The sequence below is a fragment of the Plectropomus leopardus genome, chromosome 18 (assembly GCF_026936395.1).
Source record: "Plectropomus leopardus strain MGB_pleo_1.0 chromosome 18, ASM2693639v1, whole genome shotgun sequence".
Classification (NCBI taxonomy): Eukaryota; Metazoa; Chordata; class Actinopteri; order Perciformes; family Serranidae; genus Plectropomus; species Plectropomus leopardus.
The window spans coordinates 20309208-20328025 of NC_142193.1; the positions used below are offsets into that span (position 1 = coordinate 20309208).

Here is an 18818-nt window from a genome sequence, read left to right on the forward strand (position 1 = left end):
TCCGGCATCACCTGAGTGCTATGGGGGTACACGCCCATAAACGTCCTGAACACGGAAAAGAAGAAGAAAATACAAGCAGAGCGTGCAGAGTGTCTGCAGAAAAATACACCACTACACACTTCTAGTGATGATTCAAGTGTATCACAACAACAATTACGCACTTACTGAGAAAAGCTTGACATTTCTAACATAGTTCGTGCATACCATAATGTTTCATTTCAGATGTGGAGGGAAGTGACTGCCATTCCTCGCCATCTGATGTTCAAACGCATTAAAGTTTGGAACCAAACAGTGTTGAAAAAACTCAGAGAAGTAATTTCCAGCTTAACTGGGGATGCCCATTCATTTGGTGATACTTTTGAGATCAACCGAATTCAAGATAAAGCATTTAGGTCAAGGTCAGTACTGCCAAAGAATTAAAAGAATAGACCCATGGTGCTTGTCTATTTTAATACTTTATAGTTTTACGTCCACTCCAACAGCCTTTACACTATATGCCACATTCACCCATTAATGAAATCAGTGGGCATCCTCAATTTAGTTGGAAATAACTTCTCAAACATTTTCAACACAGTTTAATTCCAAAATGAAACATGTTTGAACAACAGATGGCGAGGACTGGTGGCCATCTTGGATTTGACCTCTCACAGTCCTTAGAGGTCAAATCTGACCACATCTGAAAATAAACGTTATGGTATGCACTGTTAGAAATGTTACGTGGTTCTCAAAAAGTGCATAATTGTTAAAATATTAAGAGTTTATCCACTGTAGTAATTCATGTTTGTTAGGAAAATCCTGCATAGTATATCTTATATCATACCACACAGATCTGCGTTTGCTTTTTTTTTTCCGCTAGTCAGCCGACAGCACTGACTGTCTCTCCCTTCCCCCAGGCTCTGCAGGAAAAGGTGGAAAGTCTACAGAGGCAACTGCACTGCTCCGACAAGAAGCTGCTTAGCAAAGAGCTGGAGACTGAAGAGAAGGTAATAAAGTCACTCCTTTTCTCTCCATATCTCCCTATCTCTTTTTCAAGTTCGTCTGACACTCACAGCAGAGGCCGGCCATCTCCTTCTCAAACTCATTTGCGCCTCACCATTAACGTTGCATCACTCCCGCTGCCCTCAGCCTTTTTGTCACACTTCTTTTTGCTTCTTGACGACGCAAAACCTCTATTTGACTTCTTATTAATCATGCGATCCTTTAATGGAATTTACTGACCCTTTGACACCTATCTCTGCTCGCCCATCACCTGGTGTCCCTCACCCCTCACCCCTCAGTTGCCATCCTTAGTAGACCCTCCAGGGGGCCACAAAACACAAATAAATGCACTCTTTTCTTCTTTTTGCCCTCCCCTCATCACTCTACCACCTCTCATTCTCCTGTTCAGAGCCACAGATATGCCCCCTCGCACATTTCCCAAATTCCTTGAGATTTGGCTTCAAGAGCCAGCGCCTAGGGCCAGGAATGCCACCACCGCCTGTGTTCAGAGGGAAGCCTCTGTGTGTGCACACACACTCCCCATTGCTCTCCAGAATGCCCTGTAATCATGCTCTGTTTTGACCTTGACACACACAGAGAAGAAAGCACTAATGACTACACTCACACAGGAGGCTCTTCTTTGTACACTGGTATGTACACCAAAGGCATTCACCCTCATGTGTCCCCACTGATCTGCCCACTGACCCTTGTGCACACTTCACACACTCGTCACACACCTCGGTGTCATCCGTCATAAATCTGCAGGAAGGGGTCAGTGGTTTTTAGGAGCCGTTGGTCACTGACCCAGTCACAGAGGCGCTGCTCGTTGTTTCCTATAACTTAGGAGGAGCTGACCCCTGAACCCGACGGCTGTAATGTCAGATCATTTTGCCTCGATAAAAGTTTGGGTTACTCTTTTTCGGCTTTGCATTTATGTTTTTGCTAGTCTCATTTAGTGAATGATTCCTCACTGAAGACAGAATTGGTTTATTGGTTTTCCCACAGAATGCCAAAATCCCTTGACTTCATAACATTTTTGCAGAGCAGAGCTTTGTGTGCTGCAAATGCAAAATGTTCAAATAACCTGTTCTTTGGTATTTCTTTCTTAAAATGGCGAGTATATCTTTTTATGTGTCTAAAGTCAAACACATGGTCAGGTTCCCCAACTCTCATGAGATATTGTCTAATTATGTAATGACTGCTTATAGTGATTAAGCAAGTTACACAAATTAAGAGGCCAGTCAGTATTTTTCAGGATCATTCTCAGCATCTTGCACATGACGTCAGATAGATAGTAAAAGAAAGTTGTTTAACACTCCACAGCATTGAGCCATGAAGTGTAATTCAGTTAGAAGATGTTGGTTCAATCAGAAGCCTTTAAATCACGCTACAACACCAAGTACCTTCTTTACATTGCCTTGCAATTTTTACACAGACCCAAACAACAGCAGCATCATGTGTGATTTTAGACACCATGCCAGCACCACAGAAGCAAAACAGGCATTAAGTATATGACATTTAACACAACAGCAAAAAAATAATAATAGCATGGCATAACATGGCAATAAAGATAATTTACCTTTCCAATTACGTGGTGTTTGATCTCGTCCTCTGCTCACAGGGTAAGAAGCTTCTGGACCTAATTATTTTTCTTAGACTGTGGACATTTTCAGCCACTGTTGCTCTTCTTTGAGATAGCTGGTAACTACTACAAGCTGCTTTTTGATTATCCCGGCTGTGTGCTGCACATGTGAGATGTCATCAAAATGTCACAGGCGTACTGTCTGTGGTCCCATCCTGCTGGCTGTCCCTTTGACACGGACTTTGATTCGGAACTGTGACTACCTCAGCTGTTGGCTTAAAGGCGAGACAACTGTGTCCTCCCCACTTTGCGATTATACATTTTATAAAGAACATTGTGGTGGAATAAAGGGGCGAAATTCTTGCTTTGAAAAGGCTGCGTATAAGGGTTAAGTTTTGCTCCAATGCAATGGTGTTTTGCTTAGAAACAAAAAGACTGAAGACATCATGTCTATTAAAGTTCATTTTTAATATTTATGCTTTTATTTAGCACATTAAATCACCCCAAACCCACTTATTGCTTGTGGTCTTTGGGTCTTAGTCTTGTATGGCTGAAATGTTTTGATCCTGACGCCAGTAAGAAAATGGATTTTAGTACTGATACCAAAAGTGCTTCTTTCTTGTATCAAATCAGGAACATTACGATTTAAATCAGGCAATATGTCAAAGCAAAGAACGGGTAAACAAGACTAAGAATTTGATGAAGCATTTGGTACCAATTTTACGTACTTGACAGTTCTTAATTTTCAGCTGCAAACACATTTTACTAATTTATCGCAGATTGTTTTGCTGTGAAAAAGTTGGCAGACACAAACAGGAAGTGTGCCATAGTCGGATAAGAATGAAGGAATCTCAGCGCATCAGCCAACCCTGAGCTAAAAGCGATGCCTCGACAGATAACGACAGCTGAGGCAGGATCTGGAATGATGAGATCTGAAGCACATGGTTATAATAAGAGCTTTTTAATAAGGTGCAGCAGCTAATGTCTCAACATAAAGCATGTCCTCATCATAATAAAAGGGGGCCGTATAGACATTTGAAATGCCTATGTCCACCTGATAGCTGTCTGTCATAGGATGGACAGCTTCTTGGCATTACTCATATCAAGTTTCCTGGAGAACAACATAGAAACATCACAGAAAACAACATTGTTCTTATTTTTTATTTAGTCCACACGGTTCAGTTGCAAATTATAGATCCAGTCGTTTTTCCTGCACATCAGTTTGGTCACAAGGTCACAGTTTGTCTCAATAGTGAGACATTTTTACCCAGTGCTCTTTAGTCTCAAGTCTTTAGAGTTGCTTAGTGGGTAGTCCTCAGTGTGAATGTGTGCGCTTTTTTCTAGACACAGGAATCTGCTTTTTGCAGTGACAGATGAGTGTTGTTTTAATCATTTCTTTTCTATGTTGTGCATTTTTTAAATCTGTTGATGTAACTGTACCTGTTCAATTGTTTCTGAGTACCCAGAATTATCCTTCTACTACTATCGCACCCTTAAGCCTGATTTATAGTTTTACAAAAACTCTATGCAGAGCTTATAGTATATAATAGAATAGTGACAACATCAAACAAAAGTACAATATTCATCTACAGTATAGCTTGCAAGGTTCACAGACAAAACAGTTGTCTTATACTGACCTTTAACGTCATGAACAGGCCAGAAAATCGGTAAACAGTAGAAAGCAGCATGAATGAAGGCCTGTGAAAACTTTATGGTGCTTGTTTTTATATATATCTTACTTATTCAGTCTCTGTTTCAAACTCGGTGCAGATTAATTTGGATCAACTACACTGCTGCTTTGCTGTAAACAGATGATATTTAGTAGGGCTGCCCTTTGAAAGTCAGAGATTTGAATCATCAGCCGCGGACCCCTCAGTCGACCAAAATGCATCAAGTCAAGCAGTCATTCTTTTTGTTTTGTTAGTTGGTGTGCTGTGCGGTGTACTTCTGGGAACGTTTTGTTCCCCACATTTTTGCAACAGGCTCACAGCAACTTAATACAACACAGCCTCTGGCTTTTGTTTGATATCTAGTGTCGGCAAAAATGTTGTTGGGCAGATCCAATCAGCTGTTAGCTTGTTTACATGAGTGGCACTGTCACCTTGAACGTCCTGCTGGACCCTTTCAAACTTTCAAACTTTATCATCGAATCACCGAATATTCGCATTGAACAACCAAATCTGATTTGACTGTCATAATTCTGAGTCGGGTACAGCCGTAGTATTTAACAGAGGCGCATCATTGCATTGCGCCGGTAAAGAGGCAAAAATTAGCACATTCACCCTGGTTTCGTTTCTCCTACAATGTCAGTCAAAGCTGAAGGCGATAAATACCTGTGACTACTGCAGAGTCAATTGACAAATAAAGCTTAGCCATATATAGTTTGTTCATCATATAACTGACGAATGCCGATTGTTTCCTTTCCCGTTACTCTTATAAGCCGGATGTTGGCTGATTTTTTTCGTGCTATGGAAAAGATTCAGCGGTACATAAACCCTACTTTGCTCTCTATCATTGTCACTGTTCCTGGAGACCAGCAGGGTTACAGTGTCTTTGCATAGTTAAATGTGTGTGTTTAGGTGTGTAGGTGTGTTTGGGCACCCTTCTCTTTTGGCAACAAGTCACAGTTTTGCTCCCTTTTTGGAGAGTGTTTGAATCATATATTTACTCCTGCCTCCTACCCTGCTTTCACCTAAGGTCGTGTGTGTGTGTATGTGTGTGCCTGCGTGCATGCGTGTTTGAATGTACATGTTGCATGTCAAGAGGGAAACAGCTTTTCTACTGTATATTTTTTATTAGTTTTTCTTTACATTAGTGTATATCATATGAGCGTCCACATTGTTATGTGCACACCAGTTTGTTGTTTTTTGTGTACGGTGATAAACCTCCATTCTCAGTCTCCTCACACTGATATTGCCCTAGTTTATCTGCCAAGACTTGTCTTTGTAATCCGATCCCACACATGCAAAAACAGTCTTTCTGCCCAGACTTCACACAGATGTTGCTTGCCTTACACTTGCAGGGCCCTCGCAGGCTCCCCCACTCTAAAATGGCGGATCAGCAGCTCGCTGTGTGGTTCAATTCTCCTTGAAGAGAGGAGCAGAATGTTGAAGAGTACAGCTCTTTGTATAAATACATAATGATACAGTGGGCACAGTGAACTGTACAAGTTTCAGAGATGTGTTCTCCTGCAACATGGGAGCTTGGTAAAATAAAAAATAAATAATTTCTGTAGATGTTTCCAGTATTGATGCAGACATAAAAATGCAGAGGAGTTGAACTTAAGTTCTGTAGGCTCAGTCATTTTCCTGCGTGCTGTTTTTGTTGAGGCACATTACATCAGCAGCTACCAATCCATCCCATAGTTCTAACAACTTCAATAAGATCTGTAGCCACTTCTAATCTCCTCCTGCCTTTTTCCCTTTTTTTTTTTAAACTTTTGTGAAGCGGTTTCTTTTTTCTCTCTCACAGCAAAGCGTTTTTGAATTCAAATCGCTCCTTGGTGAACTCTCTGAGTGCCAACTCAGTGGATGTGGAGGTGCAAACTTTGTGAGTGGCGTCATTTTTGATGTACCCCCTTGTTCCTGACAAGGTTTTTGTCACTTTGGAACAAGGGGGTATATCAAAAAATGTCTTTCCAGCAGCAACTCACCCCCCCAACCTGTCCCACGCAAGTTACCACACACACACACACCCCTACTTCATTAGCATACATCAAGCTTCCCAACGATGTGACAAACTTCATTTGAACGTTGAAAGTGTTGAGGGCTTGTTTCTTTCTGCTGGCAGCTGTCAAAAACCACGCCATGTGACAGTACCAAACGCAAGGGAAAGTCAAAACCACAATCTAAAGACTATATATAGATGAAATGTTGTCATTTTAAGATGACTGGGAGGGGAAAACGACTGCCGCTCCTCGCAGTCTTCAAAACTAGAGAATCACGCTTCATCAGGAACAAACAAAATCTCATTTTAAAAAGAGCTGTGGAGATGAAACCTGATTTTTCTCCTGAAAGTCAAAGTCCCTTTTCATTGCTTTGGGAAATAGGCACACTTCCTTTTTTTCTCCCTGTGTTTCCCTTCCACTCCTTTCTTCCCTGCTCACTCTCATCTGGAGTCCGTCATTGACCAAAACCTTGTGGTAGATTTGATCAACAGTGCTGTTCAAAGGCACCTGACATCTGTCCTAATGGTGAAGAGGCTTTTTTTCCTGCCACCTGTCAGAAAAACAAACATGCCGTAGCTGTAAAAAGATGTTGAAAGGAGAGAAATGTGTGTTTGCACAAAGAAAAATAGAGATGTGAGAGGAGGGACCTTCGAAGAGGCGAGAGGATGCAAAGCTGAAGGAACAAGTCAGACATATTTGGGGACTTTGAGAGATGCTCCTGTTTTGAATTTCAACGCCATTGAGAGACACAGTGAAGTCAGACATTTGAATCAGTCCTTTACCCATCATTGTCTGCTTTATGCTGTAACTGTAACATACGCTGCCACAACAGAGACGTTGTTATAAAAAAAGACTTCTGCTTCCACCCACACACATTGCATAGTAAACTATGGCTAAGCTTTAGTTAGACAGGCTGTGGAAAGACGTGATTGCAAATGCTTTGGTCTGCTGCCGTGCTGCAAAAGCGAACTCTATCATACACCTTCAGGTTACATGCAGTATGTATAGTTAATGATGCAATAATGCAAAAGCAGTGCTGATTTTGTGGTAACAGCACAACTTTTACAACGCAAGTGTAAAAAATGATGTGTTATATTTTTCTTTTTTTCTCACATCAACAGCTGGACCAGCCATTCAGGCCCAGTCCCCTATACAGATACTTTTGAAAACAGAGATTTCCCCCCTTTGTTTTTGACTGAAATTCTGTCCACACTACCTTCATTTCACAAAATATCTCCATCCACATAAAACGCAGAAACGTCTCCAAACACTCACCGGCGCCGGCTCTCATCAGCGTTGATGCCCCTCTGATATAAGGGCAGGTGAGCTCAGTCAAAGATATGATTGATGCTCTGGACATGTGGAATTTTTTTCTTCCACTTGTCAACAACAATCTTACTCTCAAAATAATTTCACCATTTACTAGTTTGACAGGGCCTTATCCAAAACTGTTTCTGGTGGACTTTAAACTGCAGATGCTGAGGTGGACAAAATAACGTGGGTGCAGCAGATGCAACAGTCAAGTGGTGTAGCAGCACTATTGCCCCTTTCCCACTGGGTGGAAAACCCACTAACACCCACTAAAATCTGGCTTTTGTCTTTACTATGAAAGGTTACAATTGGCATTCACTCCTGAGACAGATGACTCAGCAATCTTCACGGATATTTATCAGCTCACGCACCGATCGGCTCTAATCAGCAGTAATAAAAATACAACATCAGGGAGGAAATACTGGTCTACTGTACTGTAAAAGGAGTCTTTCTGGTATTCATGCATTTCAAAAACCTGCATATACCTGCTAGTTTTTGTGTAAAAAAATGCTATAAGTTAGGATGTAAAGAAGACATTAGACCAAGATTTGCTTCAAAAAACAAAAAGTTAACAGACCAGTGGTCCGCCATTGTTGTTATAGTGTCTGGCGCGTGTCTTCTTACACAAAGGAACAATTGGCATGTGCGAATTGAGAAGATGACATCATTCTTTCCTAAACGTTTCATTTTAAACATCGACCGAGATAAAAAAGTAACCAGAGTTTTGAAAAATCTGCACCTAAGAAAGCAGTTTAAAAAACAAATTTTAGTGACTTTAAAGTCTGCGTGTGGGCGAGAGGCTAAAACGTAGAGGAAAATATCAATTTCCAAAATTATCTGTATGTTGAGACAGAGCCTCTGTGCAGCTTGACCACGAAGTCATCAGGACAAATGCCTGAATTTCACTGCATCAAGTAATACATTAGTTCTAGTTCGGGCTTCCCTAAAATGAAAGCAAACATTCATGGCTTGTCATGTTTGATCAGTGTTATGGCTGTACGTACAGTATACAGCCATCCCCGCTGCTCCCTGTGAGTCCCGATAAATACGCCGCTGTAGCCTTGCCCATTCTAATGTATGGGAAGGAAAATGGAGACAGCGACGCCACAAAGGAGCTTGTAATTTAGGCAGAGCGGATCTCTCATTGCTGTGGTGACGGCACCATACATGAACCAAGAATGCAAAACTAAGGAGCGTGGCTTTTGAAGAATCTAGACTTATATTCAGAGTGGTTGGTAAGGGATGTGTTTATTCAACCATTGTTTATTGCTTTGGTCTGAGGTAGTGGAGTGTGTTTTGTCTTGGCTTGCCATTTTGTTATGACTACAGAAGCTGCTATAGATAGATAGACTTTTTGAAAATCCGCACTCCCGTAGCTTCAGCTGATTTTTTAACTCCCGGACATTCAAATTAAAGCCTCCGAAACCTTCTTTTTTGCCACTTGTTTGAAAAGGTCACTCTCAAATTATCCTTGACTTCATTCTCACACAGAGAAGAAGAGAGACATATTTCTGTAAACTTTAAAAATGAATAGGGCAGGAGGAGCCCTGAAAAATTGGCAAAGTTGTGGCAGTCTAATCTACTGCACACTGTGCCGAGACAAAGTGAGCTGCTTCATGTTGGGATCATTTATACTGGAGGTTGCTTTGAAGTGCTTCCCAATCCCTTTCATTGTGCCCAGGAAGATTAATTAGCCAAAGCCAGAACAATCAGTTAAATCCACAACAGGAAAATTATTTTAGGAAAACCAATCTTTTTCCCTCCCCCTCACCTCATTCACGCTCTCTTCACATGAAAGACCGGACTGATGAGAGGAGAGGTGGGGAGCGTGGGGATGTTCTTAATGTTCACTGGACTTTGGCTCTGTCAAAGACATTATGGTCGCTTGAAATGCTCAGACTCTCCCCTGGTTACACCTTGAAATATGTGGGTGAAAACTGTTGCTTTTCACAGCCCCCGTCGATTCCTCAAGCTCTGTTAAACTATTCATCAAGCACCGAATTAATTGATTCAGCAACTCTTTTCAAAATGCCGTAAATGCTTTTACGGTACTGTAAAACCTCTGTGTTTGTGCATGTGTGTGTGCGTCCATTCATGTGTGTTTGTGGGTAAAAGGGGGGGTTGCGCTAACCAAACCCTTTTCAACTTCTATAATCAGACTCTGGTTTAGTGGAGTGTAATTTAGCCCCAGACAGACTTCCTCCAGTCCTCCCCAGTGGAGCTAGCTAGCTAGCTGTTGAGCTGCTGCAGCGTTTGATGTGTTCTGCCCTCCACCACGGCCCTGTCCTCTTCCAAACCCAGCTGTGTCAGGCCCATAAATGCATTGTGTCAGATCTGGCTGTAGTCATCAGCAGCCAGTAGGGGGTGTTGTGCAGAGCGAGTCGTGCCGGCCTGCGGACCCCCTGTGGAGATGTGAAGGAGCTGTGAGGAGCAAGGGAATACTCTGAGCCATGAATAAAGAGGGGATACCCAATGTCTGTGTGTGTGTCTGTGTGTATCTGTCTGTGTCTGTGTGTGTGTCTGTGTGTGTGTGTCTCCTCCAAGGGAGCTGCTCTCTTGGGTACTGTGTGTGGAAGTGCATACATGACATGCAAGTGTTTAAATGAATGAGTAGCAGACATACATATTTATCACTGATTTAAAGCGATCAGTGTTTATTTTCTTGATTTTGTCTTTGTTTTGTTTTTTATCCAAATATACCAACAAATGATATTAACACAGATGAATATCACACATATAAAGGGTTTCGTGTTTGTGTGCACATGTCAGTGTTGTCACAAATATCGATATATCATAAATAAGGATTCTTAATATTTTGTTCAATGCTCATTCTACGCAGTATCAATCTTTAAATTTTCTTTAAATTTCTATTTATTGTTCATGTTTCCTGTAGTCTTTGTGGTGTTTTTTGCCACTAACCAATTAAAGAAAAGTCATTGTTGTTATGTAACAGCCTTGTTATATTTATCTGTATTAATTTGTATTGTGCCCTTAATGTCATTTTTCCGTGTGGTATCAAAAACGGTGTAAAATATCAATATTTTTCAAAGTATTTTATGATAGTTAAAAATTCCAGTATTGTGACAACATTATATGAAAAGACGACAAGTATTAGTTTGGTTGAATGACGTACATGTAATGTGATTAATGTATTTGTTCAGGTGTTCCTTCTAAGTTAACTGTCGCTGTTTGGCCGCCCCGCCTCTGTCTTCTCAGGTGACGGTGGTGCGTCAGGAGTACGAGGAGAAGATCAAAGGTTTGATGCCAGCAGAGCTCAGACAGGAACTGGAGGACACCATCGCCTCTCTGAAAGCTCAGGTGAGCGCTGAATGTTTGCCAGATAAGGATCAGATACAGGCGGGGCCAGAACAAACATGCTGACATATTCAATCTGGTGGCTTTAGTTACAAGACTGTTTAAAATTGTCTGGAGGCTCATATTCTCATTTTCAATCATAAAACATTCCTCCTGTCTTTTTGTCTTTCATTAATACAAACATATTTAAACTCATTATACTGTATATTGGACAGATAAAAACAGTAAAGTTGTGTATCTTCAGACTTTTTTTTAAAGTATTTTTTATCATTTACTATTAATCAATCAAAACTGTGTCACCGTCAAACAGCTGCAGGCGGATGGCAAACAACCAAGAGAGGTGATGAGGGTGACACTATTTACTCTGGAATAACTCAGCAGTGTGGAAATATATATGTGATTTCTGAGAAAATAAGGGTCAACGGACAGAGCGCATGCTTAATGCAAACAATGCCGTTATGAGATAAACAGCAGTTTACCTGCATAGACGGGCATCTCACTCTGCTAACTTCTTGTGGCAACACAGCAACATGAGCTACTGTGTTTCAACAATGCAAAGCTGAAAATATGTGCATGAAACTCAACCGTGCTGCTCTGTCAGGAGACACAATGACTTGAACCGAAAAAGAAAAAGTACACGTAATTTGATCAGTTATGAGTAGGCGAAAACTGCTCATTTTTGCAATATAAAAATGTTTAAGCTAATACTGTGTGGGTAGAAATGACAACTGTTTCATCTAAGAAGCTTGACAGTAAATGCTGAGCCGAATTTTATACTTCTGATAAATGGTCTTGTTGTTAATCCATGTTTAATGGCTTTCGGGAGAAGTTTGCCATCAGGGCTTTGAGCCAGATAGCCCTGAAGTTTTCAAGGAAAAGGTCATGGTTTGGGTTAAAAATAAAAACATTTTGCTCACAAAGTGCTTTCTGAGATAAAGCCCAGAAGGTTAACTTATCTAATGTGCTGTTTATGTGTGTTGTGGAGTCAAATCATCAAGCTTGCTACTGTCTGACTCTCTATGGTGGAAGGAAGCGAATCTCCGGTCTGAATTACATGGATGTGATGTATAAGCCGAAACACACTCGTCACAAATTCAGCTGATACGTAGATGCTCTTGTGATTTAAATCCTCAAATCTGGTCTGCACCATAAAACTTTAAATTTAAGATCTCTTGGCAACATATCTTATTGGTCACACAATGTTAGTTTTGTTAATGTGATATTGATAATGTATTTAATATTTTACAACTGTGACTTCACTCCATGCATAGAGAGAGAATTCATAGAAAATAGTGGTTTGTTGCTATATTAAGGTTCTGAATGTCGTTTAGATCTCCTTTTATCTCTCCTTGTCTCCTCATCACCTCAGCACTGGCACAACCACATTTATGTTACCCTGTTATTCCTCTGAGACATATCTCGTTCTAATATCACCGGGTTCATTTCGACACTGAATATCAATAAAGGGCTTTTATTTGCTTATACACTGTAAACAAAAGGGCTATTTGTGTAATGATGACAGAACCACGCAGAACAAGTTTTTGTATAAGGGGCTCATCATAAACCCCTGCCTTGTTCAAATAGGTCTCCAAAGATCCCGTTTCAGCACGCGGACCACAGCTCTGTGATCGGATATGTTTATAAGATATAATTCATGACCAGAGTGGTCTTTCCCCTCATTGACGACGTATTGGGTTTTGCACATTAAAGTGCATTATTTTTACATGGCGAGAAAAAAAAAAGGTGGGGAGATTTTTCGTGTCTCTGGAGGCATTCGACCACATTTCGTTGGGGTTTTTGCATATACTCCACCACCGTGAAGTGCCAAATGAAATGCTAGAACTTTCCTGAGGTCTCCCCCACAGAAAGGAATGTACCCTCGGCTCCAGTACGGTAGTCCCAGAACAATACAGATGCTTTCAGAGCCGTGATTATTCTGCCAGGCTCTAGATGCCGTGTAAATGTAGATGGGGTTTATTTTCACTTCAGCCAAAGACACTTCATAAATAAACTCACACTTTGTAGCCAAACAAAAGAATGGCGCTGCCTCCTCTCGTGGTACCCTAACCTCAACTAACCTGGCTCATAATCTTCCTTCTGTCCCCATGTGCCTTAACCCCGCTGCCCTAATCTCCTGACCCCCAACCCCTGCTGTCTTGACCTCTGGACTCAACAACCAAGCCTTTCTTCCACTTAGCTAACCCCCTCCACCCAAACGCACAACTGACCCGAAGCCATCAGACTGTTTTCACTCAGTACGTTTACATGATGTCAGAAAAAGTTGAATAATTGTTTTAGTCTGACTAAAACTGGACTTTTAAAATACAAACATACATCTTTGTCAGACTGAAATCATGCTAAATCAAATTTCTCAAAGTCGGACTAACACACCAAAATAATTTGGTTTATGATTGAGCTAGTCTTTCATATATGCCTCAGTCAGACCTGAGCTGGTGTTCTGCGCATGCTCCCAGTTGCCGCTCTGGGGATGTCGGTTATTTATGAGGGGGGAAAGGGTGGTGCCAAACAGGTAAAGAGTTAAAAAAAAAAATTAAGCACTGGGGAGGGCCACCACCAGCCACCTCCCTCCTCCGATAATTAAAATTCAGTCCCACAACACCGGCACTGCAGCTACGCAATGTACTGCTGTGGACGGGACCGCAGCAAAACATATTTTAGCCACCTAAAAATATCAACATCAGGTGAAGTGTACACTATATTTGAATATTTGCTACGCATTACCTTCCACAACAGTTGATGGAGGTAGCAGTAAACCAGCAACTCAACCGTTTGGTGGAGTAAAATTACATTTTCTAAATGAAGTCTGGTGTTTTTGATATAATGAGTTCAAATCCCCATTGGTAAGGGTTGTTTTACGACAAGGTAAAGCTGTAAAAAATATTCTAAATATAGTTTATACTGAAAATGATATTGATTTTTTTTTTTTAGGTGGGCCTTTTTTTGGTGTCTCAAAACTAATCAATGAAGGCAGAGTTTGCCCAGCACTGTTTGATTATATGAACATGACACAGCAGTTTTCTGCCCCCAAGTTATTGTAAATAAACATTGTGATTTGGTCCATAGCAACTAGCTGGAAGGGGGCGAAGGAGTTTGACATACTTTTGTCAATCTGATTAAAGAACTAATCAGTACATTTTTGCCTCCATTGTGCATCTGTGTTGCAGGTTAACTTCCTTCAGAAGAGAGCGTCTTTGCTACAGGAAGACCTGGATGCCTGTCGCAGCAGGAGGTTAGCATGATTGTTTAGATTGTATAGAAATGTGTGTGCATATGTGCCTGTACATAGTTCATGTGGAGGTTTGTGCTTCTGCCCAGCACAATGCATGTGCAGTACGTGCCTGTGCTTCACGCACTGAGTGTGATCAGCCAGAATTACTCATCTGCAGCACACTTTGTGACGCACTATTAATGGTGCAGTTACAGTAGATGATGTCTTTGACGGTGACAGCTTCCAGTCCTGAGGGCTTTCATTTGCCTCCCATCCATCATACTGTAAGAGCCATTTATGTCTTTATGGAAAGCATCTTATATACGCAGTGATAAGAGACGTCGTCAAACGACGCTGCCGCTCACATCTCTGCAAACATCTCTCAGGACTGTCAGTCATGCACATCACAGTAAATAACCCGCTATTTCGCCGTACTCTACCTCACAACTTAAAGTGACGGAGACGTTGAGAACCTCAAAGGAACAGTCAATCAGAGAGAGTTAGTTTCATGATGATATTCTTTAACCCTTTAAAAGTGGACCTCTGGCAGAAGGCAGGTCGTTGTTTGTCTTCCCCATCTTTATGTTATGACCTCATGTGCTGTGTAAAAAAACAAAATATAATAGCTAGATAGAGTTCCCACAGTCATAAAAATACCTGGAAAAGCCATGAAATTTCACAAACCAGAAGTCATGGAATTCTGGTGTGAGTTATGAAATTGTTACAAATCATTTTTCATGGATAATGTCCATGTAAGGTAACATAACGTCAAATTCAATTTGTGTAACTGACGACGTATACGCTGCTGTGTCTGACATCTTGTTTAACATCACGTGCGTTTCTTCATTTTCTCCCCTTGTTACATCTCTCTCCACATATGCCAGCTTGCTAAAATTATGTTTTAAGTTTGAATCTGATATGTTTGAAAAATGCAGGTTTTAAATAGTGAGAGAAAAATAGTTTTGGGGTCCTTAAAAAGTAATTGAAAAGTTGAAATTGTTGAAATCTTGTCCATGAAAATGTGTGGGAACCCTGGCCTAGAGCGTTTATTCTTTTTCCAGCATCTTCTCCATCATCACATCGTTAACTTAACAAGATCGTTGTTTGTATAATCCTGTATATATCAAACTAGAATAGGAGCCATAATAGCTGGAGCATTCATTCCTTTTGCAGCAGAGAGCCAATGCTTCTGTTTTCCCAGTCATCACCTTGTGACCTTACATTATTTTACCGCACATGCCTCGCAAATGTGATATTTTACCGGCATTTTTATGAAATGGCTGCAACGCCTTTGCACTCTGCTCATAAAAACAAGCAGAACTCAAAAACTAAATAAGTTTTTTTAAATAACTTACGGAGTGCTACAAAATATTTTTTTATGTTTCTACATTTTAAAATCTTTTGGATCAATATGCATAGTGTTTTTATTTTGTAAAAAAAAATGATGCAAAACAACATTTAAAGCAAGCATTTCTTTTTTTAAAATGGCACAATTTAAATACTTTCAGTAATTATTATGGTTAAACGACTTACGTAACCTTTTAGCTTAGGTTGTGCCAGTTTTAGTGGTATGAAGCATTTGAAACGGAAGACTTCAGAATAAACCAAAATACCAATGTAGGCAGGGCTGGAACATTTCTATTGCAGAGAACATAGGGTTAATATAGATGTATTACAATGTTATGTTTAACTCTTTCCGTGCAGGTAACCATGGGAGAACCACAGCCTGACCCCACACCTGGATATGAAGGACAAAGCATCCAATCAGATGTGAGCATTACTGACTGTTACAAGTATTCGACACACCTGTCATGCCACTGGACCGGTCATCTTTTAGTTTGATGTGCTGTTGTCTTTCTTGGTTTTACTAACATGAATTATTTATTCATTGCCAGAGTTTAGTTTTGCTTTGTCTTGTGGGAAAAAATATATATATACGTTCTGATTACATTGTTCTTTTTATAATATATTTTTAAATATCATTTACTTGTTTTTCATTGTTATTTGATAGACATTTGATTTCCCTACCAAAATCTATCATTTTTAATAAAATACTTCTTTTTTGTTGTCATGCTATTTTGTTAATCCTGAACATGTTTTTCATCTTCTTCAAATACCTCATAATTAGTCCTTCAATTAGGGGAAGTCATGCCGTTGCCCTTGTTTTTGTTTGACCACAACATGCATGTTATCCAAGATTAGCTCTGTAACTTTACACTAAAGTCAAAGGCCTTGAATTCCCATTGCCCTCATCACTATTTCGCATCGCCTTTCTGCTCAAGCCCCCATTTGAACTGTAAAGAGTAGTTGGGGGTTTGTGGTTGGTTCAGATAAAGAGCGCTGCGAGTCGATTGTTTGAACCTCTGGCCAAGTGCTACAGTCCTTGGGCCCAGTGTTTCTGCTTTGTGTTTTACCAGCGGCTCCACTCAAACCCAGGCTGAATGACTCAGACGCTTGAGTCCACGAAACGGCCGCCGTGTCTCCAAGTCTCCTCCAATGTCTCCAGAGTGTGGAGGTTTTATGATGATAATAACATTTGGTGGACCAAGGATGGGCTTCATAATGAGCCTCCATCCATTTTTTTGGCGTCTCACTGGTAGGTGAGGAATGTATGGGCTTGAATACTGATCATTTCAAAAGGATTCAGTTTTTTCCTGGAAAACAGCTCATAGGTGTTCATAGATTTCAAAATCAGATTTGATTTCAAAGAGGCCTTCACTTATTTGCATTGGAATTGCTTTCTTTTTACACCCGCAGTTCACGCACTTCTATGTGTTCCCATTGTCCGTGACCTGCTCTGCTGTCTCCAAACGAAACACTATACCCCTCTCTGTATTTATTTGATGTGCTGGTTCTGCTGCCCAGGCAAAGAGAGAGAAGAAACACAAAAAAAAAAGAAAGGCGAAAGGCGAGAGGATAGTCAGCCCGACATCTGAGAAACAGGAATTTAGTCTCTCAGCACAAAGCTTTTGTAGAGTCTGTTGTTTCTGGAAGAGGATTCAGAACTGCTGCAACACAGCATCATGTATGCATGTGTACAAGTATAGTTGTATACCTGACATTTTTTTGCATGCACTATCTGTGTGGTAACATGCATGCCAGTATGGCCTCAGACTGCCTCAAAGGGATTTAAACATACAACACTGATTTTGTCCACCCTCATAGCGTCCTATCAGCTCCCTGATCATTGTCCTATAAGCATCTTTTGCGCGTCTTGACCCTTTCAATCAGTCAAATGGAGAGAGGCATTTTTGCCATTTCAAAGGTACAGTTTTACTTGAAAACCATCTACAGGAGCAGGTAGAGTTATCGGCTGATAAATATCAGGTTGCCCAGTTGTATCTTTTTCATGGACTGTCTCCAGATTTGACAGAATTTATATTATGTCTGGAACAAAGCTGTGCGTGAAAGAGACAATATGCAAAATAAAGATATGAAACCTTCCTTCAGCTGTGGTCTTAACATTTCTAAGAAGCGAAAGTTCATCAAATGACATTTACTGTGTTTACATGCACACTAATATTCCACTGCTTTTCCAAATTTGACAGTAATTTGAATTTGATAGATGTCATTTAAACAGCAAATTCCCTTAAGGTATTCCAAGTTAAGCCTTTTTTTGAACGTAGTATTTTCCAATTACAAGGCGTGGAATTTGCAGATAATACGCAGGTTTTAATCATGGATGTATTAAGAGAACTGGATGCAGTGTTGAATGCAGGGCCAGCTTCATTCCTATAAGAGTTGCTCGGTGACGCATGAAGCCAAAATGGCTCAGCTGCTGTATATAAAATTACCCAGAAAGTCCAGGAATGATCAGCTCTGCGTTTGCGCTGTGCGGCCCGTACAGCAAGAGTACCACAGACTTACTGTGGCCGAGTGCGGCCAAGCGTCTAACTTCAGGTTTAGCATTCTGCTAACTTGAATGGGGACAAAATGATTTAATCATGCGATTAATTTAGGCTTTTGAAATGTAATCAGACTGAATGGATCAAATCCTGATAGTGAAACAAGTCATTTCGCAAGAAAAATATCCACTGATTTGCAAATGTCTCTTTTGCCATGTAGTTTAATGGCAAACAAAGTATTTTTGGGCCGCAGTGTTTAAATTGTTGTTCAAAATGTATCAGTGGTTTCCAGCAGTGCAGGAGCAAAGCTGACTGATAACGTTAGTCTTCTCATTCTCTGTCTCTACTTTTCTCTTTGTCTTGAGACTTGAAGCCTTAATTTATGTTTTGTTTTCTTAAAAGTTAACATCATGAATAGCCTATATCCTTACATCATATACTGTAGTCATGCTGTCATCTTCTTGAAGCTCCATTGCCTGATGCCGAGAAACTAAACTATCTAATAAACACTGCCGCAAACAGCTTAATGGAACTGGCGTCACCACAACCTTTTTGTCAAGCTTGTCCGACCAAGTAACAGTAAGGACTCGGGATCAATTGTCAGATGCAGCACCACCCGATTCTACTGTCTGAAAGATTTTTTAAAGCATCCTGAGTCCTTAATAACACCTACACATGAAGCTGCTGACACTGTAGATCTAAAAGGTTTTGTGTGCACTCGGCCGTTGTTTCCTTATTTACACCCAAACAGGCTCCAGCTTTAACCTTCGCTTTAATCTGTGTCATTACTCTGACATAGTTTCACTCTAATTGATTGTCTACCTCCAAAATAACCTCCATAATTGTGCTTGTGTAAATACAAGCCATGAATGTCATTTCCACACGGCCGAC

General features: G+C 40.6%; 1 protein-coding gene across 3 annotated transcripts in view; it reads left to right on the forward strand.

Moving 5' to 3' along the window:
• The window catches only part of cep112 (centrosomal protein 112), a 134441-nt gene extending 116915 nt beyond the window's left edge, over positions 1-17526 (forward strand). For all 3 annotated transcript variants that reach the window (XM_042505151.2, XM_088091079.1, XM_042505152.2), the window contains 4 exons: positions 894-983; positions 10755-10856; positions 14039-14103; positions 15787-17526. In XM_042505151.2, coding sequence (XP_042361085.1) covers positions 894-983; positions 10755-10856; positions 14039-14103; positions 15787-15790 — 261 coding nt within the window. In that variant the 3' untranslated portion in view covers positions 15791-17526. The remainder of the gene's footprint in view (positions 1-893; positions 984-10754; positions 10857-14038; positions 14104-15786) is intronic.
• Positions 17527-18818: the final 1292 nt, after the last annotated feature.